We start from the raw sequence: 23568 nt of genomic DNA, 5'->3' as shown, positions 1-23568 counted from the left end.
TTTTTGAATGAGCGATGCACAATCAATTCTGCTTACAACTGCGAACTGTTGAACAAGGCCAGAGTTACATATCACCACAAAAGACGACCAATCGATCCTCCACGACAATGCATGAGCCCCATACTTCAGTTAGTTTCCAGGCTACAGGAAAAGCACTGGACTACACTTTATCATCCTCCTGACAGTCCGGGCTTATCGTCCTGCCCTGTGATTTCCATTTATTCGGACTGCTTAACGAAGCTGCAGGAGGGCGACGATTAGAATATGATGATAGTGTGGAAGACTTCGTGCGCAACTGGCTGCGGATACAACCCAGTTCTTTTTATGATGAGGGCATCAAAAAGCTGCCTATACACTGGGACAAATGCTATTCCAAAGCAGGAGTCTATGTGGAAGAACAAATTATAATTGCCTAAGTTTTTCAGTAAATGAATTTAAATAAAAAATAAATTCCTGCTTATATTTGATCCGCCTTTGTATACCATCAGTTTCACTTCGAGAAAGGACTTCCACCTTTTCGGATGCGAACAAGGAACTCTCAGTAACCGTCGAGAAGTTTGTTGGTTTCTTTTCCTTCGATGGCATAGCAAAAGAGGGAAAGTTTCTGCAGTCACAAAGATTCACACTGAACTGTGGCCTGTCTGACTGAAGACTGATGGGTCCTCCATGCCACTAGATGATAACTCTGGACATTCCATAATGCCACCTACTCAGAACGAGGGCTCTCACCATGGGTGTAACCCAGCTGGAACAAAGGCTACCTGGTGAGATGGCCAGTGCCTGGAGACTCCAGATGGCCACCTACTCCACAGCATGCATTACAGCTTGAGAACCAATAGTGAGACCCTGTGTGGTCAGGGAGTTACCACCATACGGGTACCAGACGATGCCTCTCACAGGCTGGCTACTTTGCTGGGTAGAGGGCGAGCTTGCCTACACAATCTAAAACTTTATTAATAGGGTAGAGGCTGAGTGGGGGGTAGTAAACCAATATACGTAGTGCAAAATAAAGGAACAAAGTAGGAGTATATAGAATCGACATTCTATGAGTGAGCTTGGTTGTCAGCAGGCAGTCTGTTCTAGAAAGAGTAAGTTGCAGACAAGATATAGTTGGAATGTAAAACTGCAGCAGGAAAAGAGAAATTTGAGCTCCAGGGAGAGGGGGTCAGAGCCACCTAGGTTTGATGCTTTGTAGAATACTATTATTTTACACCAACAGATGGTGCTGGCTGTATGAACTTTATACTAGTCTATGTTACTTGACAAATCATAGTGAACACATTCCATTACGTTGTTATCTGCTGCTGCCAAATGGTTGTGTTGTGGTGCAATATTTCTAAGCAGACAAATTTCATAAATTTAACACACCTTTACTTGGTAAGTTAATGCCATTCATTTTTTTTTTCACTTAATGAAAGAAAACAATGTTATCCCTAAATTACATTTAAGGAGATAAAAAAGGACCATATTCTAAAAGCTTAATTTATTTCAATTTAATATATTTACACATTCCTCACTTAAATTAACTTTAAACTTTTTCTGTAAACTGCTCTGTGGTTATATGTGTTTTTCGTAATTTGTATAGGTGCCGTACAAAATGGGAGCTGAATGTGAAATGTTCACTGGCAGGTTCAATGCCTCCATGGTGTGAAATGTCTCAACACCAAAATTGCTCAAATTGACTGGCCTGGAAACAGTTTAACCTAAACGCTTTACAGCACTTGTGGATAGGGCTATAACATGCAGTTTTCGAAGAGCCTCATCCATGCGACACACACCAGCTTATTGCACACGTTCAGGATGATGATGACGATTGGTTTGGTTCGTGGGGTGCTCAACTGTGCGGTTATCAGTGCCCGTACAAATTCCCAACCTTTGTTCAGTCCAATATCGCCACTTACATGAATGGTGATGAAATGATGAGGACAACACAAACACACAGCCATCTCGAGGCCACATGTTCAGGAGGCATCAAACTCAAGCCACCCCTGAAGAGACAGCAATGCTTGCACAGACTTTTTGCGCATGGTTGAAGAAAGTTTTCCCAATCGTGGACACCATGTAAAATACTTAAAAGAGAACAGATAACTGTCCAAGCATTCTATCAAATGTAGGTTTTTTTTCCAGCAGGGGAGGGGGAGCTAACAAAAATATTCTAACACTTCTAACCCTGTGTTTTCTTTCTTGTCGTGTGAGAAGGGAATCCAAGAAGTCAAAGTATTTCTGATACACGCCGTAAATAAATTTTCTCTTGCATTGGAAAGCACAGTGGAGTTATATGTAAACTTATTCTGCTGCGTTTTGACGACAAAATATTGTAGCTCTCAATATTAAACACTCCCTTATGTCTTACTGAATGAAGATAACAACAGAACCAATAACATACCTGTTGAGTTTTTCTTGTTTACATCAGGTTTCATTTCCGATTTATAATTTGACGGTGTCAGCAGCTCCTCAACACACAAATTGGCATGATGTTTCACCGCAACATGAAGTGGTGTATCGCCATTTTCATCTTGCCTGTCAGGATCCGCACCTGCGTTTAGCAGCCATTTCACTGATACAGGATTCCCAGCTGCAGCCGTGTGCAGAGGTGTCTAGAGAAGAGACAACATTGGCATTACTCTGTTGAAGCACTATAAGAAAAAAGGCATATTTACATATGGAAACAAATAACTTCTTCTCATGGGTATCACATAGCTTCACAATACTTTTATCAATGACCAGTGTTTGTCCTAAATTTTTCGCATTTTAGTATTGTGACACCAGTCTTCGAAGTTCTCATCAAATAACACAAAAACTTAAGAAATTGCAGATACCTTTTCATATCTAAAGTCTAGTACCGAACGCCGCGCAATTTCAATTGGTGCCAGACGATATGGACGTCAAAGACCCCTAGAGGTCTCTGCACCATCACGCCGTAAGCCGTGGCGGCAGGCGCTTCCTGGCATGCATTTAGTGTGAGAGTCCACAGTGGGACACATGGTCCCAGTGGCCAATAGCGGCGTCCGCGATCATGGATTTAAGTGCCTGCCTTTTGCTCAGCCAGTCAGTCTAACCTTGCGTACATCTTTGGACATATCGCCTCGCCTTAAGACAATAAACTTACTTTCGTGTTCTGTTTACGAGTGGACATGGTTGTCTGGTTAGGTTTTCTTGTGACTCAGTTGTTTCGTTCTTGATGTTGTCCTAAGGTCCTTCATCGGTAGTGTATGTCTTCTCCCGTATGAGTTGTTCGCGGACCACGCCGTGCTTTCCGTCACGTCGACCCCGTGACCGTTCCGGTCGCAGTTACAACATTTTGGCGACGAGGTGGTCATTGTTGGCATGGAGGCGAAGTTGGTCTGTCTGCTGGAGCAACAGCAGCAGCTCATGCAGCGGCAGCAGCTCCAGTTAGATATCTTGCAGTGGCTGCTGTGATTGCAAACGAACAAAGTCGGTGCCCGGGGCGCATTACCAAAACAGCTCCCGAGTCCTCGGGATGTCAGATGCGTTCCCACGTCCGACGTCGTTCCCACCACTTAATGACGCTAAAGAAGACTGGAAGACGTACTTACATTGACTGAAACAACATTTCACAGCTTTTCAAGTCACAGACAACTCCTTGCAGCAGTCGTTGTTTATGTCTTGGGCCTCCCCAGACACGTTCTTTCTTCTCTGCAAGTTGGCACTGTTGTTCGATCCTGTGGCTCTCTCTTTCCAGGAGATATGCCTTTTGCTGACAAACTATTATTCCCAATGCTACAATGTGGTCGCCTCTCGGCTGGAGTTCCACCAGTACCATAAACAGCCTGGTCAATCCTATCTTTCCTGGGTCATGGACTTATACAGGGTCTCAGCCATCAATGGCGATATTGACCGCCTGATCCTTGGGTGCACCATGTGTGTGTGTGTGCGCGCGTCACCAGGCAAGCCGCCTCCCTCAGTCCTTTGCACCCTGGCCTGTGCCTCGCTGGCCCTGGGATCGCATCCGTATTGATTTTGCGGGCCCGTTTTTGGGGTCCATGTGGTTACTTATCGCTGATGCCTACTCAAAACACCCATATGTTGTTCGCATGGCGTCCACCAGCACGGAGGCTACACTCACAACCCAGGCCCAGGTTCTCGCCATTGAGAGACCGCCACTCACTTGGTCTCCAATAATGGCCCCCAACTCACGGCGTCATCCTCTCACAACTTCTGTCAGGCCAACGGTATCAAACATATTCGTAGCCCCCTTTCCGCCCTTCATCCAATGGCGTGGCGGAGAGGCTTGTCCGAACTTTGAAACAAGTTGACAAAGGCGGTCGACACATCTCCAACCACGGTGGGCCTCACCAGCCCTTGCAGCGTTACGCCCCCGGCACGGCCCTGTGGGCCCACGAGTATGGGCACAAGGCAGGTTGGACGCCTGCCACAGTCGTCGTGACCAATGAGCGACATGTGACGTCGGTGCAGACGTCAAAAGGATTGGAGCGCAGTCATCATAATCAGCTCCACCCGCATGCCCCTGCGGAACTCTAGCCTCATCCCCTACCTCCTTTGGGTACAGACATGGTCCTCGAGTCGCCGCCCCTGCCCCCGGTTGCCATCTCCCCGCGGGCCTGCCGTTGGCCCTCCCAGCCTCCAGAGTGATTGGCAGCTCCCTACCCTGCCCTGGACTCTGGGTCGGCCATCAGTGATACAGCGGGCATCCTTTCCTCATCGCCAACAGCGGCCGACGAGCCTGGCTCTTCTTCCCACTGCCACCCACCTCAGCATCGTCTGGGGCGTTCTGCCCCTATGCGCAAGTTTCAGGGGGGGAGGGATCTGGTACAGCGGGCCATGGAATTTGAATCTGCGCCAGACGATATGGACATCGAAGACCCCTAGAGGTCTCTGCACCATTGCGCTATAAGCCGTGGCGGCGCGCGTCTCCTGGCACATATTTAGTGTGAGGGCGCCACAGTGCGACATGTGGTCCCAGTGAGCAATAGCCCCCAATCATGGATTTAAGCGCTTGCCTTTCATTCAGCCAGTCAGTCTAATCATGCATATGTCTCAGTACATATCGCCTCACCTTAGACAGTGTATTTACTTTCATGTTCTGTTCACGAGTGGATATGGTTGTCTAGTTAGGTTTTCTTGTGACTCGGTTGTTTCATTCTTCTTGTTGTTGCCGTCATAAGGTCCTTCGTCGGTCGTGTCCATCTTCTCCTGTTTGTGTTGTTCGTGGGTACCGCCGCATTTTCCGTCACGTCATCCCCACGACCGTTCCGGTCGCAGTTACAAGATAAAGCAAAACGATTTTTTGAATATGTCGGACTTTGAAGGAAATTGCAATGGCGTCTTATATGGATGTATATTATGAATGCTGGTATCTAACTAAATCCTGGCACATCCTAGATCTAGTGCTAGTAAATTGCTGTAGGGACCTGTGTAACACATATCCAATAATAAAAATTAAATAGAATACTTGATAACTGAAGTTTCAATAAATAAAAATAGCTTACCTGCTGGCTATCATTTGGGCAATTTAGCAAATAATGCTGTGGTTCCCTGGCCAATACATCCAACATGTGTCTTAGTAAGACTTCTTGCTTATGGAGTATTGCAGCATGAAGTGCACTGAAAATCCAATATTGAAAGATTATTTTTCCAAAAAATTCCGTAGCACAAATAAAAATAATAGTAGTAATGTCTTCTCAATCATATCATGCACTGTGCATACATTATTTACAAGGAGATGATAAACCAAATATGTAGTAGCTCTCAAAATCTGAATATCTGGGTAACAATCAACATAAAGAAAATATATAAAAAATGATTAGTCCAATCCTAAATGGTTTTTACACGGTTCATGAGACCTAAAGCTCTGACCAACTCTGAAGTTTTCCTCTTTTGTTCTCCGAGTTAAGTGGGGCAGTTAGCACTCTGGACTCCCCAACGGGAGAACAGAGTTCATGTACCCACCCAGCTATTACCATTTCCTCCCTAAATATCTGAAGGCAATGCATGGGATGATTCCTAGTCTTCCAGCTATCCTAGATGGTGTTCATGACATGTGTGACCCAACACTAACATTAGTCAGAAGACAAATTATACTGGATATTTCTTACATAATGTAATGGAAATATTGTCACACAGCACAATAAAACTGTTTCTTAAGATACAGACTATGCAATAAATATAAATGCAGCCATCCCATAAGGGGCATACCTGGCAGTAAAGCAATAGTTTCTCAAATAATTTGTGGCTGGTTGTGGTCTGTTAACTTTCTTTCTATTTGCATTACTTTTCTGCTGATGACTTTACATTTTATTTCAGTTCATCAACACCAATCAAATTAAGAGTCAATGCTTCAATTTACCAGATTTAGAAAACTAAGGAACAAAAAGCTACTGTACTTACGTATTGCCATCATGCGATTTCTGACTGAACATTTTAAGAACCCTTTCTGTAAATACAGGCTTTCTCAATGAAGCATTTCGCTTCATTTCATCCACTATTTGTCGAGCAAGCAGGGGTTCGTCCTGAAAATTTAAATTCATTTGTTAGGTAGTGCTGAACACTTAGTGCATGTAAGAATAATTATTCAGAACAACAAAAAACAGAAACAAAAGAAATTATATTTTCTGAAGGAGATTTTTGCTTTCCCCTTGTCCTTACAAGAGTATAGTCCCCCCTCAATGTAGGGTAAAAAAAAAAAAAAAAAAACACCTCTTCCTTTACAAAGCTGACATCTTTCCTCCTCAAGGAAGAATGAACAATTCAGAATGCTAAGTAATAGTTTCCTCTACTTTTAAATACATGTAATAGCAGTACTTGAAATTTCAACTCCTGAAGGTAAGCAAGCATTGTCATTATGTAACTTTACAAACTGCAAAGTTATTCTGTCACAAGGAATTTGTGATGGAAACACTACCAGTTTGTTTCTTTATCGGCTCAGAAACAGTCTGGAAAGCTTGTAAGGGTGTTGCATATTAGGATGCCCGAGAAATAATTGTTAAGAAAAAAATTGGATACATTGTACCATTTCTAATTTAATTTGCACTGAAGTTAGCCAATCAGGTCATTGCACACACGAATTCAAGCAGCCTACCAGAGATGATGTTGCCAAACATGTTCCTCGTTTAGTTTCCTCAAACTGAAAAAGATGGTGACACAAAAACTGCACTCAGTTTCAGCTAGCCGAATGAGGAACACACACGGCAACAATGCCTCTGGCAGGCTGGTTGGATTTGCACACATCACCACCTTATGGGCTAATTTCAACCATTGATTATTTCTCCACACAAACTACCCTGCAACAGCATTAAAAGCTTTTCAAACTGTTACTGGCCATCCTGTACTAATGACAGAGGCTATCCAATCCAAGACTACAGTTTATAAATTAATTTCCAGGCATTAGAAACCATAAACGACAGATAATGTCTGGTATATCTAACTTTTGGCTTTGAACAATTTCAAAATGTAAGCACAGTTACCTGTAATTGTTGAATGCAGCATTTTCGTATGTAATAATACTGACAGAAGACTTCGCCAATCCACCACTGTTCATCGTAAACACAAGCCACTATGTCTTTATTTTGAACAACCAGTTGTACAAGTTTTCCACACTGATGAAGTTCACTATCAGGTGAAGTTGGTGTGATCTTACACTGTGAATGGGCTACAAAACAATGAAAAGATTGAGTGCCTTTAACCTTCTGGAAAGTGTTGTACCTTTCCTTCAAGACACTGTCATAGACTTCTTGCATTTCCTCACATTGTACGAAAACATAGGTAATTGCTTTGATATGTTTTTTACAGATTTCAAACATTTCTTGAGGTGTTAAGATTGTCATCGGTCCCCTGCAGACTTGCTTTCGTGACGGCATGCTTTGTTGTATCCCCGACACCATCACAAGCATTCTTCCCATGGCATGAAGCGAAAAAGTGCCATTCTACATCAAACCCAAAATCATCTTTATGAAAGGACATGTTTCTAATTTCTTGTTTCTGTTTTTATACTGACTTGCTACCCTATCCAAAAAGTAAATCAGCTTTTTAAGGAAGGGTAGTGCTGTTTAACGCAGTTTGTTAATTTTAGTTGAAAAATGTGCACTACTGTAGTGTTGTGTTCAAGGCAGTCACTTTTGACACAAAAGCTGTGGCTCATTAGTTTATCTTTATTTTTATAATAGAATACAATTGAATGAACTGTGGCCTGTTTATTTACCCAATGGTGCCCTTGTACTTCATCTTGAACAACAAAGGAAAAATTTTCCGAAAAGTCAGCAAGAACTAAGCATTCATCAGCTGCCAAGGTTTGCTTTTTGTCTTTCAAACATTTACTTTGAGCTTTTGCAATAAAATGATGCATTTTCAGATTTTCAAGGTTAGCCACCAACACTTCAAGAAACTCTTCTCGTGATTTTATGACTGTCACCATTTCAGTTCTGTCTTGTGTCACCCATTGTTTGTATTTTATATTGTCAGGCATCAAATTGTCTTCCTCGGATTCTTCAAACGTCAAGTAAGCCTTGTTTGCCTGGACAATCTTCACGTTTTCCCCTGATCATACAATTGTAACTGTCAACACTGCATACCATAACTTCCAAAAGGTCAACTCAATTGGCCCCCATCTATCATCAACTTTACGTTCTGATGATACAAACAAACAAACACAAACATTATGGGTGCAAGATGCCCCTGCAACGATACACCATCTTGGCCTCAACTCGCAAAACTTCGATCTACCAATTTTAATGCCGGGATTTTTTTTTTTTTTTTAAATTCAGTGAATAGTTCCTTTAAATTACACAATATCAGACTTTTTTGTCTTTGAATCTTAGAACCATTTTCTCTCACAGAAGCAAGTCTTATTTTGGCAGACATCAAACAGCTGTTATTGTCATCGTCATAATACTTAATAACTTTATTGATTGTGTTTTCACTACCAAATTAGATGCACTTTTCTTTTGTAATCCTGGTAAAATTCCCTGTTCTTTTACTAATTGCCATGATAACTTAAGAAGATGTTCTGACACATTAAATTCATCACTAACTTTTGCTCGATTCCAAGAATTTGGCAGTAAACAGATATCTTAATTTTATTCTCTTTGTTTGAAGTACTGCATTTAGTTTTTAGTTTTTCTATCAAATCATCAAATTCAGTTGGTGAAGTTTTAGAGCTTCCATCTGTTTTAGTGCAAATTTGATTTTGAGATGAATCTTCCAAATTCTTTTTGACTGTAGCTGTCACTTTCTCACTTTTTGTATTCAAGGCACTTGGTCTTGTATCTTGACTTAGTTTTCTAATTTTACTAGCAGGCAATATACCCAGGATTTCATAAGCTGTATCTACTTTTTTAATGGTTGCTGATAAATCACAAAATGCTGTATCTGAGGTTTCACTATCCTCTCTCTTGTGAATTACAAATATCTTAGAATAACATGTTGGACACAATGATTTTCCTGGTAAGAGATTCGCAAAAGGGCTTTTATTTTTAGAATAATGATCAAATGTCATTTCTTGCAGACCTTTTGTTATAGGTTTCTTATGTATCTCAGAAGGATCCATGCAAGACTGACCAAAAAGGTGACAAAATTTTTTTAAGTATTTCATTTCATGGTACTTGCATGTTGATTTGACCTCTGGGCCGATTCTTAAGTAAAGCAACAATTTGTTTCTTCACTGTAATATTCAATTAAAGTAATTTCTTTCGGATACACTCCATACACATTTTTATGACAAGTTTCATTAATAACAACACCAACAGAACCCTGAGACACCAGTTATCAACTGCACACTTCAAGAACTTCTAGCTAAATAAGTGTGAGTAGACAATTGTTGGTGTAAGGAGGAGGACAACAATCAGACTTGTATAGGCTTGCAGATGCAATTGTTAGCCTGCTGAAACAATTGCCACAGCACTGTTTCACCAAATAATTATTAGCTAGTGTAATGTGGTGTGTTGCATTATGCAATTGGTATACTTTATTTGATTAGCCTACCAGGTATCATAGGTATTTTTGATTTGTGTTAGTAATCTTTTTTCCATAACTTCCAATTGAATCTCAACATTGAAATTTATACTGAAGTTTGATATCATAAAGGTCTATCAACTGTGAAATTTTCAGATTCTTATTTGGTCCCCTAACAAAGACCCCCCCCCCCCCCCCCCATCACATGGACCTTGCTGTTGGTGGGGAGGCTTGCGTGCCTCAACAATGCAGATAGCCGTACCGTAGGTGCAACCACAACGGAGGAGTATCTGTTGAGAGGCCAGACAAACGTGTGGTTCCTGAAGAGGGGCAGCAGCCTTTTCAGTAGTTGCAGGGGCAACAGTCTGGATGATTGACTGATCTGGCCTTGTAACACTAGCCAAAATGGCCTTGCTGTTCTGGTATTGCGAACGGCTGAAAGCAAGGGGAAACTACAGTCGTAATTTTTCCCGAGGGCATGCAGCTTTACTGTATAATTAAATGATGATGATGTCCTCTTGGGTACAATATTCCGGAGGTAAAATAGTCCCCCATTCGGATCTCCGGGTGGGGACTACTCAGGAGGACGTCGTTATCAGGAGAAAGAATACTGGCGTTCTACGGATCGGAGTGTGGAATGTCAGATCCCTTAATCGGGCAGGTAGGTTAGAAAATTTAAAATGGGAAATGGATAGGTTAAAGTTAAATATAGTGGGAATTAGTGAAGTTCGGTGGCAGAACGAACAAGACTTTTGGTCAGGTGAATACAGGGTTATAAATACCAAATCAAATAGGGGTAATGCAGGAGTAGGTTTAATAATGAATAAAAAAATAGGAGTGCAGGTAAGCTACTACAAACAGCATAGTGAAAGCATTATTGTGGACAAGATAGACACGAAGCCCACGCTTACCACAGCAGTACAAGTTTATATGCCTACTACCTCTGCAGATGACGAAGAAATTGATGAAATGTATGATGAGATAAAAGAAATTATTCAGATAGTGAAGGGAGACGTAAATTTAATAGTCATGGGACACTGGAATTCGAGACTAGGAAAAGGGAGAGAAGGAAAAATAGTAGGTGAATATGGACTGAGGCTAAGAAATGAAAGAGGAAGCTGCCTGGTAGAATTTTGCGCAGAGCATAACTTAATCATAGCCAACACTTGGTTCAATAATCATGAAAGAAGGTTGTATACATGGAAGAACACTGGAGATACTAAAAGGTATCAGACAGATTATGTAATGGTAAGACAGAGATTTAGGAACCAGGTTTTATTTTGTAGACATTTCCAGGGGGCAACAAACAACCTATTGGTTATGAACTGTAGATTAAAACTGAAGAAACTGCAAAAAGGTGGGAATTTAAGGAGATGAGACCTGAATAGACTGAAAGAACCAGAGGTTGTACAGAGTTTCAGGGAGAGCATAAAGGCACAATAGACAGGAATGGGGAAAGAAATACAGTAGAAGAAGAATGGGTAGCTTTGAGGGATGAAATAGTGAAGGCAGCAGAGGATCAAATAGGTACAAAGACGAGGGCTAGTAGAAACCCTTGGGTAACAGAAGAAATACTGAATATAATTGATGAAAGGAGAATATGCAAAAATGCAGTAAATGAAGCAGGCAGAAAGGAATACAAACGTCTCAAAAATGAGATCGACAGGAAGTGCAAAATGGCTAAGCAGGGATGGTTAGAGGACAAATGTAAGAATGTAGAGGCATATATCAATAGTGGTACGATAGACACTGCCTACAGGAAAATTAAAGAGACCTTTGGAAAAAAGAGAACTACTTGCAAGAATATAAAGAGCTTTGATGGAAACCCAGTTCTAAGCAAAGAAGGGAAAACAGAAAGGTGAAAGGAGTATATAGAGATGTTATACAAGGGCGATGTTCTTGAGGACAATATTATGGAAATGGAAGAGGATTTAGATGAAGATGAAATGGGAGATATGATACTGCGTGAAGAATTTGACAGAGCACTCAAAGACCCAAGTCGAAAAAAGGCCCCCGGAGTAGACACCATTCCATTAGAACTACTGACAGCCTTGGGAGAGTCAGTCCTGACAAAACTCTACCACCTGGTGAGCAAGATGTATGAGACAGGTGAAGTACCCTCAGACTTCAAGAAGAATATAATAATTCCAATCCCAAAGAAAGCAGGTGTTGACAGATGTGAAAATTACTGAACTATCAGTTTAGTAAGTCACAGCTGCAAAATACTAACGCGAATTCTTTACGAACGAATGGAAAAACTGATAGAAGCCGACCTCGGGGAAGATCATTTTGGATTCCGTAGAAATGTTGGAACACATGAGGCAATACTGACCCTACGACTTATCTTAGAAGCTAGTTTAAGGAAAGGCAAACCTACGTTTCTAGCATTTGTAGACTTAGAGAAAGCTTTTGACAATGTGGATTGGAATACTCTCTTTCAAATTCTAAAGGTGGCAGGGGTAAAATACAGGGAGCGAAAAGCTATTTACAATTTGTACAGAAACCAGATGACAGTTATATGAGTCGAGGGGTATGAAAGGGAAGCAGCGGTTGGGAAGGGAATGAGACAGGGTTGTAGCCTGTCACCAATGTTATTCAATCTGTATATTGAGCAAGCAGTAATTCTGTCAGAGACAGCAAAGGACTTGAAAGAGCGTTTGAACGGAATGGACAGTGTCTTGAAAGGAGGGTATAAGATGAACATCAACAAAAGCAAAACAAGGATAATGGAATGTAGTCGAATTAAGTTGAGTGATGCTGAGGGAATTAGATTAGGAAATGAGACACTTAAAGTAGTAAAGGAGTTCTGCTATTTGGGGAGCAAAATAACTGATGATGGTCGAAGTAGAGAGGATATAAAATGTAGACTGGCAATGGCAAGGAAAGCGTTTCTGAAGAAGAGAAATTTGTTAACGTCCGAGTATAGATTTAAATGTCAGGAAGTCGTTTCTGAAAGTATTTGTATGGAGTGTAGCCATGTATGGAAGTTAAACGTGGACGATAAATAGTTTAGACAAGAAGAGAATAGAAGCTTTCGAAATGTGGTGCTACAGAAGAACGGTGAAGATTCGATGGGTAGATCACATAACTAATGAGGAGGTATTGAATAGAATTGGGGAGAAGAGGAGCTTGTGGCACAACTTTACTAGAAGAAGGGATCGGTTGGTAGGATATGTTCTGAGACATCGAGGGATCACCAATTTAGTATTGGAGGGCAGCGTGGAAGGTAAAAATCGTAGAGGGAGACCAAGAGATGAATACACTAAGCAGATTCAGAAGGATGTAGGCTGCAGTAGGTACTGGGAGATGAAGAAGCTTTCACAGGATAGAGTAGCATGGAGAGCTGCATCAAACCAGACTCAGGACTTAAGACCACCACAACAACAACAACGTAACAAAGATATTGCAGGCCACAAAATGGAAAAATTAAAAAATCTCCATTTTTTAAAACAGTGTATTATTTAAGTGTATGCTGCTCACCATTGATACTCTACAAAAAGGAAGTACACCATAGAGTGTAACAGCAGAAAAGAAAGCTGAGAAATTAACCTTTCTTTGGAAAACTACTATTCAAAAATTGATTTTTAATTTGTGGCTGATAACTTTGAACTATGAAAAATATACTAAAGAATACATTCAGCTAAGTAATAATGATGTTAATTTGTAGCCCAGAGAGTGTTGAACTAAATACATTTTATCTGAAAGGCTTAGGACAATCCACTACTGAATAATTGTAAAAAATGTAGATGCTTGTAAATACGAAAAAACGCATGCAGCCTGGAACAAATATGGATGCCATTTCAAAAAAAAAAATTTGTGGCTACTAAAAATTGGGAAATTCACCCAGGAAGTATAATTTTTGAGATGGTCAAGCAACCAGTGCTGGACCACTTGGTATGGATTGACCCAACATTAAAATATCATATCACTAAAGTAGATCCTCAAAAGCATTAAAAAACCTCAGTCTAAGTTAACTTGTTGTGCAATGCTTATATTCAGCAATGTGTGTACCAAAGGCTTTTTATTCTCGGAATATGTATGCTCTTTAAAATGTGTTTCAAATGAAAATACTGTCTAACCTATGTAATACTCATCACATCCACTGCAATTCATCAAATACACACAAGTTCAGGAACATCTCGTTTAGCACATGCTTCCTCCCAAAGTGTCAACAGTATGTGGGCTGAAGCATGCGTAACACCCAGAATGAGTGGCGAGTGGGCGTTTAGTTGGAGGCACAGGCTGTGGTGATGGAAGATTAGCTGCGTCTTGTGTCCCCATATAATCAGACTAAGGTAATGTTTTGGCACTAGCTAACTGTGTTTCCTGCCAGCATGCTAAGATGAAGGGGTAGCTCGGATCGTCTGTAGTTGCGGAGTTCTTCAGTGCAGAGCAACCGATCAAATTGTTCGACTTCAGACTGCGACAAGCATGTGCTTGATAGGTGTGTATTTTTCGGTGGTGTGGGGTGAAGATAGGATGTCTTCTACTTCCGTACCCATTGCTCCTCATGTGCAGTCACTACGTAACTACATTTAATGTTGTCCAAGTTGATGAACTACATTGCTGAAATATCTCACTGGAATGATGTGAGTTTCATCACAAGCAGACTGAGGGTCACGTCTGACCCGGGAAGTCAATGCTTTCAGGATTCCATAAGCTTGTCAGAGTAAGCACTGATTTAGTTGTTTATGAGCAGATCTACACGGCACAGTTGATGCAAAACTTACGTAAGATGCATTTTATCATTTAAGAGTTTCCAATGCAATGCATTTATCTCAGTGCATACTTTGGAAACACAGGGTTATCAAATGCCATGGGAAAATATTAATTTTTTCAACACAATGTAAATCATTAATTAAATCATGTATTCATAAAATGCAAAGAACATATATGTATACTAATCTTTTGTTTTAAGTAATGAGACAACAGGATAATCAATATGTTTACACTGCACGTAATATCCAGCAGAACATTTACTGTCCACAAAATAAAGTTGCCCATTACATAAATGTTTGTTAAACACTACTGTGTTTTACTAGGTACGGTACTTTGGAATTACCATGCACTTGGGCTTTGTCTTGCTTTAGGACCAAGTTTTACAGCCAATTGTAAGGAGACTTATGTTTAATGTGTTCTCCAAACCATGGTGTAACTTTGTGTATTCCACATAAAAAATCATTGCCAGTTGTGGAAGAAGGTGTCAATGGGTACACACAATTGGAAAGATACAATGTATGTTTAGATCATGCGACATTTATGAAGAAATTCTGAGATACTACGAAACTGGACACTGTGGTTGGAAAATGGGTCACTAGCCACTTGTATTTATGCTACTCTAGGAAGTAAAGGCATGATTTGTAGGACTTTCAGTTTCTTTTATATGCACCTGTCTACATGTATATCTTTATATGTGTGATTAATTTTAGTACTTACTGGACAGTCCTTTACATTTACCGAGTCTGTTGTATGGTAAAATTTTGAAGGACCAACAGGTGTTTTGCCTGAAATAATAAAAAATGTAATCAACATCTAGTCACTGTATAATCACCCAAACCCAACAATGCCTCAAAATAACTATATCAACAGCAGAATAATCACATAAATTAAAGAAAATTCATTCTTGAAAATATAAAGGTAGATGCACTAAGGACAATCGCTGCACAGTAATGAAGCATAAGTGATCAAAACAGATAGCACAAGAAACAAAGCAAATGCAAGAAGACAGAAACTGAAAATACGTACAAAACGTGATTCTCACAATAATTGTTTCAGTGAATTTCCACTGTATTACATTTACCATAACTGAGCAGTGTTCAGATACAGTATTAGTAGTGTCCTGCCTGACACAGTCACATTGTTTAAATATCTGGGCAAAACGCTGCTAAGCGATTTGAAGTGGAACGAGCATGTGAGGACTGTGGTAGGGAAGCAAACTTATCAACTTCCGTTTACTGGGAGAATTTTAGGTAAATGTGGTTCATCTGTAAACAAGACTGCATATAGGATGCTAGTGTGACCTATTCTTGAATACTGCTGGAGTGTTTAGTGTCTGTACCAGGTTGGATTAAAGAAAGACACTGAAGCAATTCAGAAGTGGGCTGCTACATTTGTTACTGGTAGGTTTGAACAACACATTAGTGTTACAGACATGCTTCAGAATATGACATGGGAATCCCTGGAGGGAGGGCGACATTCTTTTCGAGGAACACTACTGAGAAAATTTAAGAGAACCGGCATTTGAAGCTGACTGCAGAACGATTCTACTGCCTCCAACATCCAATGTGCATACGGACCACAAAGATATGAAAAATTAGGGGTCACATGGAGGCATATAGACAGTCACTCTATTTGCTAGTGGAACAGGAGAGGAAATGCTTTTTAGTTGTACAGAGTACCCTCTGCCATGCACCATACAGTGGATTGTCGAGTATCGATGTTGATGCAGATACAGATGTAGGTAACAAGCACACAACACTGACATCAAATAACTAATACAGTCTCAGACAACACAATTCATACAAGAAAACACTACACCATCAATATACAGTCTATATATTGACCCACAATCAGTCCTTAGATATTTTGGAAACATACAAAACATTTCCCTTCCTGGGCAGTCATCCTTGATTTAATACAAAGACTGCCCTTTAGCTGTTCAGAAAGCAATGCCACCTCTTTCCCCCACTCCGCATATACAGGGTGTTTCAAAATGAATATACACGTTTTAAGGCTTTGTAGCACATATTACATACACCTACAATTATAAATAATACACCAAATGAAAGAGAAACACAAACAGTTTTTCTTACAATTATTCAGTGTGAACACCGATCACACATCGAGTCGATAGGCGAGTTGCTCCAAAACAATGTGTCAGGAGTAACTGTTGCAATAACACTGTTTCTAAAGTCCGATAGATCAGCTGGTATCGGTGGTGCACACACACATGATCGCGTAAGATTGTATGTGAACGTGGAGGTCATGCATAAAATGCAGTGTCAACCAGCCCGTTGCTCCCAATCCACAGGTTGGGTACAATGTCGTTTAACCAGTCGCAAGGCGGCGCACCATCTTGCTCCCAAATAAAGATGTGTAATTCAGCTTCTTCCCATTGAGGCACGGGCCATAGCTGTAGCACATCAAGATAAGAAAAATGAGTTACAGTTGATTCACTGAAATAGAAAGGCCCATAAACTTTCCGTGGGGATATTTCTTGGGGCTAAGGGACGAAACGTAAAAGACTCGCACTCGTTCAACACATTTTTCAGTCACTCTTCGTCATTCCGTACTCTTCCCATTGCACACAGGTAGACAAACAAAACTGAGTTGCTCTTTCATTTGGTGTAATCAAGGAAAAAAATTTTTCCCGAATCTAAGCCGCACTTGAAATTTGAGACTCGAAATTCAAGAGGAGAGAAAAGCTTAATGCCACACCTCCAAATCGAAACAAAGTTGATCCATTATAATATGAGACACAATTTAGGTCGAATGAATGATGATACAGCTACAGTAGTTTGGTTCGAGTCATAAGCTTAGCAGTTAAGCTTTACCAGGTAGCCATTGCTATGTGTCAGGCGCTCCATCCGTATTTATACGGGTACCCTTCCTTTTTCACGTGCTCCGTCTCGTTTGAATTGATTGCTTATTTTTCTTTGATCTGATAAGTGCCGTTCTCTTTGTTATAGGTGTTTACATCACTCTAAGCTGAAAATGCATTACTGTACTGTGTCATGCATTGTTTGTCACATTCTCATAATGAGTGTTTACGGCCTGTCACCGCTCGCAGCATGGCTTGCTTTTTGTGCGCGCTACCCTGCTATTTGTTGTTATTTACACTGCTGCTTTCTTTGATAATGATCTTTGAAAATCTTTGCAGGCGCCTCTTTAGTACATTACATTCTGCACAGAAATTAGAGTTATCTCAGATTTAAAAATCTAGGCAATTGCCGTGCTTCATTTCCGACTGTATCACTATTAGGCATAAGAATAATACGAATATAAACGTGACATGATATGTATATTCTTCCGCGTTTGCCTTTGTCTCACTCTAGTTTCGTAGTTTATTAGGCAGACAGGATTTAAATGAGATAGCAACAAACACGAAACAATACATGACAAAATGTTTATATTCATATTATTCTTATGGTTAAGAGAATACTGCAAGTGATTCACAATTCATAAAAGTTTCTTTTAGCAACAATCTCTTCTAACAGGTAGGAAAAAATTCAGAACGTAGAGTTGGCCATATTGACAAACATCCCAAACAGTCTTGCCAGTCGGATTTTCGTAGTACATTGAAACGCTGCTACATTCGAAGATGAACAATACGGACTTTGTATTTACTTCGTTGGATAATGAATGAAAATGCAGTGGTCGAAACTCGAGGCGGAGGAAAAAGCTCGTCTTCCATTTTTTTTTTTTTACATTTACTTACTGACGCAGAGGTTTTGGCACCAGTATTTATCTTTGTGCCTGCAAAGCATGCCTGTGTAGCGCTACATATATTTGACGGCAGAAGTTAGTTGTGGCGGCACCTACCAACATTTTTCAGAACTTCTGTTTGCTTTGCACTCAATTCTAAGCCGCAGGCGGTTTTTTGGATTACAAAAACCGGGAAAAAAGTGCGGCTTAGATTCGAGTAAATACGGTAATAAATGCTACAACGCCTTAAAACCGATATGTTCATTTTGAAACATCCTGGATTATGGTATTCTGATTTCTCTTCATAAAATTAATAATGTAGCAAAGCCAAGAACTTTACACAAGAAATACATGAACACAGAATTTCTTACCAGTGGACTGCTGGGTCCTGTTACTTGCAGAATCCGTAACAAGGTCTCCTCCGTAGGCCTGCCTGACTGTCAGATTCTGCGGTCCTTGGGGCAACGCGCCGAGATATTCTGTAAACATTGCAAATATTTAAGTAAGAAACAGATTGCTAAATATACTTCCCTCACAAAAAATGAAGAAATGATTTTTTTCTATTACAACAGGCGATATGCCAATAAATGTAACTCACCTTGAAGAATATCACTACCTGACAGTCTACCGAAGAACTCTTGAAATTCGGCTGAATTGCTGCGAGGGTCACACAAATACGCATCCAGGCTAGTTGACGTGGTTGCTATACCACTAAAAGATGGATTGTTGCCTGATACTTCCAGGTTCAACAAATTCCGAGCCAGTTCATTCTCCTGTGAAATGTGTCTGTTGTAGGAGTCATTTACTGACATCCTTTGTCTTTTCCTGCCTAAAGAAGATAAAAAAAAAGTTATGTGAGAGATCACAGATCTTCATTTAGAAACAGGCAATTTCGGAGCATGGTAAAAGCACAGAGAAAGAATAGACTGTCACTTGCCAGTAAAAATCAATGAACAGACCCAAATTTTGATTGGCAATTAAGTTCAATTCCATGTAAACCCATCACTATCGATGACTTACATCCACCTGACATAAAGAAATGCTTACCAACATGTTAGTTACTTATTATCTCACCGTTTTATTTCCAATCATTGTGTTTACCACCCCTACCCCCTGTATCCGCGATTGATTTAACTACTGTTTTATCTTAAGCACTACCTAAAGCGCTATGAAAGCTAAACTTCTTTACAAGAACATTTACAAAATAGTTTGTTTAATGAGAACAGCCTATTCATTTATTCTACTGCTCTGGCTTTCATTAACAAACCCTACTTTCTCTTTTATGAGCACCTGCAACTGCATATGTGCACATGCACAGCTTTTATCTACCTTGATGCAGAAAAGGCACAGTAAAAATTTTCTAAATATTATGTAGCAAGGAATAAAGTAACAATAAAGCACTGCCACCACTGAAAGGGGAGTGCTACAGCACTGTAACAATGTAACTCTGTTGGGTCTGTGTGTTTTGAAACAAACAAACAAACACACAAACACACACACACACACACACACACACACACACACACACACAGAGAGAGAGAGAGAGAGAGAGAGAGAGAGAGAGAGAGAGAGAGACAACAGGATGGGTGGGCAGAAGAAATTAAAAACAGTTGATGATTTGCCCCATAAAAGCAACTTTTCTTTTATCACAGCTGGGATAATTTGTGGTAACTTTTCCATGCAACTGGATCAGAAATAATGTACTAGCGCCCACATAACAAATCAGTCACTCATTATCTGTGTAAATATTTTGTTATAATAATAATAATAATAATAATAATAATAATAATGGGAGACACTTGAGAGCTTCAGCTGAAACTTTATATGACAAGAGTTCTCCCCTATTTTCACTCATTGCTTTCATATGGCATCATATTTTGGGGTAATTCATCACTGAGGAATAAAGTATTTATTGCACAAAAGCGTGTAATCAGAATAATAGCTGGAGTCCACCCAAGATCTTCCTGCAGACATTTATTTAAGGATCTAGGGATATTCACAGTAGCTTCTCAGTATATATACTCTCTTATGAAATTTGTTATTAACAACCAAACCCAATTCAAAAGTAATAGCAGTGTGCATAACTACAATACTAGGAGAAAGGACGATCTTCACTATTCAAGATTAAATCTAACTTTGGCACAGAAAGGGGTGAATTATACTGGCACTAAAGTCTTTGGTCACTTACCAAATAGTATCAAAAGTCTGACAGATAACCAACAAGTATTTAAGAAGAAATTAAAAGAATTTCTGAATGACAACTCCTTCTACTACATAGAGGAATTTTTAGATATAAATTAAGAAAAAAAATATTAAAAAAATAAAAAATAAAATAAAAAAATAAAAATAAAAAATAAAGAAAAACAAAAAACACAAAAAAAATAAAGTTGTTATATTAACTTAAGTATGTTGTTAAATTAACCTAATTATGTCATGCATTGGAAAATTCGACTCGTTCCACATCATTACGAAATATCGTATTCATGATCCATGGAACTAGTATTAATCTAATCTAATCTAATCTAGGTGGCCCAATTAATTTTTTCCCCTATGCTACAAAACTCACCTATTCTATCCGATGGCTTGTACGAGAACTGTATTGGTTCACTACAATCGCCATCTGTCGGACGATACAATTGCAAATACACATTAACATTATCCGTAATTTCTGTATCCCTATATGGTGGGGTACGAAACACGATTGCATACTGGTGATGCACATCCAATTCTGAGAACTTTCCAAAGTCACACCAAATTTCATTATCTTCTTCATCAAGTTCAAAGAACTTTATTTTAATGTTTTCTGTGGAAACAAATGGATAATGCCAATCAAATTTATGTCTACATTCAAAGTATAACATTAAATATTTGTAAATCATTAAAATGGTTAGCACGACTCACTTTTCCCAACTTTTTCAACAAGAATAAACACTTCTTCTCCTCCTAAACAACTGCTGGAGTTCTTATCAATGCGACATATTTTTAGCTCTCCAGTTAGGGCACTCTCTGTAACACAGAATATCAGTTTTATCAGTAATTCCAAAGTGCAAATGTGAATTCACCTTTGCTTACTACTGAAACTGCAACATGACTGAACATATGTAATACTATAAACAAGATTCTTACATAAAGGGGATGGACTGCAACATAAAATAAGCTAACAGTCCTTGTATAAAAAGTTCAACTTTTATTTAAAACAATGGAAAGTTGCTACGCACCATATAGCGGAGATGCCGAGTCGCGACAGGCGCAACAAGAAGTGTGGCAGTGTGGTTTCAGCTCTCTGAGACTGCAGACGTGTGTGCAAGTTGCGTTTGTGTGTGTGTGTGTGTGTGTGTGTGTGTGTGTGTGTGTGTGTGTGTGTGTGTGTGTGTCTACTGCTGACAAAGGCCTTAATGGCCGAAAGTTACAATTGTGTGAATCTTTTTGTTGTGCCTATTGCGACTCAGCATCTCTGCTATATGGTGAGTAGCAACTTTCCTTCTCTGGCATTGTGCAGTTTTAACTGATTGCAATACAGGGTGTATACGTGGACAAGGAAAAAAAAAATTCCCAGATTTCCCGGTTAAAAATACACTTTCTCCCGGATAAAAATACACTTTTTCCATGTTAAGTGCCAGTATACTCTTCCTTGGCACTGTAAAACTCATCAATTCTTTGAATGTTTATGGTTTTATATACTGATGTACAATTTCCCAGCACTTTAGAAAACGAAACTCAGGGGGGAAAAAAACGTTTTGAAAGGCCTTTCATGTGCAGCAACAAGTACGCTGCATATTTCCGTATTACGAAGGTATAAATTTGAATTCCACCCTACACCGCATGTCACTTTCCGAAGCACTGAAATCGAGATTGCAAAGCGCTTTTGCAAGGCAATCGTAGCTCATGTCACGTGATCTCACCAGCTGATGACAGGACACATGATGTAGTCACCCAATAGCAAGATCACTCTTCAGTAGCGCAAACACACAAATAAGAAAAGTAGAAAAGTTAAATGGTTTAAATTACTATACATAGCATTCACATATAATATTGGTGTCTAAGATTAATAAGCTGGAAGAGAAGCTAAGCTTCCACATATAAATTTTTTTTTTTTTTGCGCGTGTTACATTTCAAGATACATCACACAAATGTGCCAATAAAATTTTTAATAATGACGTAAATGTCTGATTTTCTGGGCTCGAAATTCTTCTAAATGGTTGTCCTCAAAGAGTTGATTTTTAAATGAGAGTCGAACACTTTGTGATTTAAGAAATTCATAGTACATTCTTGCACATAGTTCATCTTGCGTAAAAGGAAATTTGTTTTGAATGTAACGCTTTTCAAACCATCATTCACAATATTTTCCTGCGACCTCTTAGAAATAAGTTCGTTTCAGCAGTTGGAAGAGAGCGCCAGATAATAGGCGTCAACGCGCTTGCGTAGCTACGATGACGCAGGAAACCCATACGTTCATACGTGTAAATCATTAAAAGATCTTACACTGTGTCATAAAAGAAACAAGACAAGAGAGCATACTTCAAGAGCATAGGAATTTCGTGAACACACTAAAATGCATAATTCGGCTTAAAATGCACTTCGTATGTCCAGATTCGTATGTAAATTTTCTAGGACTACCAGTACTGTATTATATCATGTTTGGTTCTTTATTAAGGTATAATGACATAAGTGCACTTGAAATGCAGCGAACAGTTGAAACTAGGCAACAGTGTGAAATTAAACATTTTGTTTCAAATAAAGCAGGAAAGATTAATGAAAGCCAAATCTCTTTAGCAAATCAACAAAAATAACTTCATTGTTCTGTAAGGCAATTAATGCTCGACTGTCAGGAAGGTGGAAATAAAATCTAAAACTAATAACATATTTTAGCCTTCCGTAATTATGTGAATGTATTTTAATTCATTTGATAACTCCTGTCATCCATTTGTCATCATTTAACGTGAGAACAATAAATGATGAGGAAACAACAAAATCACTGAACGTAAACACAGGTCACATGGAGGCGACCCATCTCCCCACCACAACTCAGACTGCTCTGGGCATCAGCGCCAGATTTACTATATTTCCGAACTGGTGCACTATTAAGTAGTGGCGCCCAGCCATACTTCCGTAACCAGAAGCGAAAGAAGGTACTACTGATACGAAACTCAACTGTGCAAGAGCCCGCCCACAACTGCTCAAACAAATCTAATTTAAACAGTTACCACATCACCCTCA

The 23568-nt window shown here is 39.6% G+C and overlaps 1 protein-coding gene across 2 annotated transcripts in view; it reads right to left on the bottom strand.

The window, feature by feature from the left end:
- The window catches only part of LOC126418034 (nuclear factor NF-kappa-B p110 subunit), a 99146-nt gene that overhangs the window by 26350 nt on the left and 49228 nt on the right, over nucleotides 1-23568 (bottom strand). For both annotated transcript variants that reach the window (XM_050085163.1, XM_050085162.1), the window contains exons 7-14: nucleotides 21253-21357; nucleotides 20918-21154; nucleotides 18950-19180; nucleotides 18723-18830; nucleotides 15364-15431; nucleotides 6370-6491; nucleotides 5472-5586; nucleotides 2387-2597 (exon numbers count right to left, since the gene is read on the bottom strand). In XM_050085163.1, coding sequence (XP_049941120.1) covers nucleotides 2387-2597; nucleotides 5472-5586; nucleotides 6370-6491; nucleotides 15364-15431; nucleotides 18723-18830; nucleotides 18950-19180; nucleotides 20918-21154; nucleotides 21253-21357 — 1197 coding nt within the window. The remainder of the gene's footprint in view (nucleotides 1-2386; nucleotides 2598-5471; nucleotides 5587-6369; nucleotides 6492-15363; nucleotides 15432-18722; nucleotides 18831-18949; nucleotides 19181-20917; nucleotides 21155-21252; nucleotides 21358-23568) is intronic.

The sequence above is a fragment of the Schistocerca serialis genome, chromosome 1 (assembly GCF_023864345.2).
Source record: "Schistocerca serialis cubense isolate TAMUIC-IGC-003099 chromosome 1, iqSchSeri2.2, whole genome shotgun sequence".
NCBI lineage: Eukaryota > Metazoa > Arthropoda > Insecta > Orthoptera > Acrididae > Schistocerca > Schistocerca serialis.
Note: the sequence above shows the minus strand (reverse complement) of the source record. Positions and strands in the feature narration are given on the sequence as shown.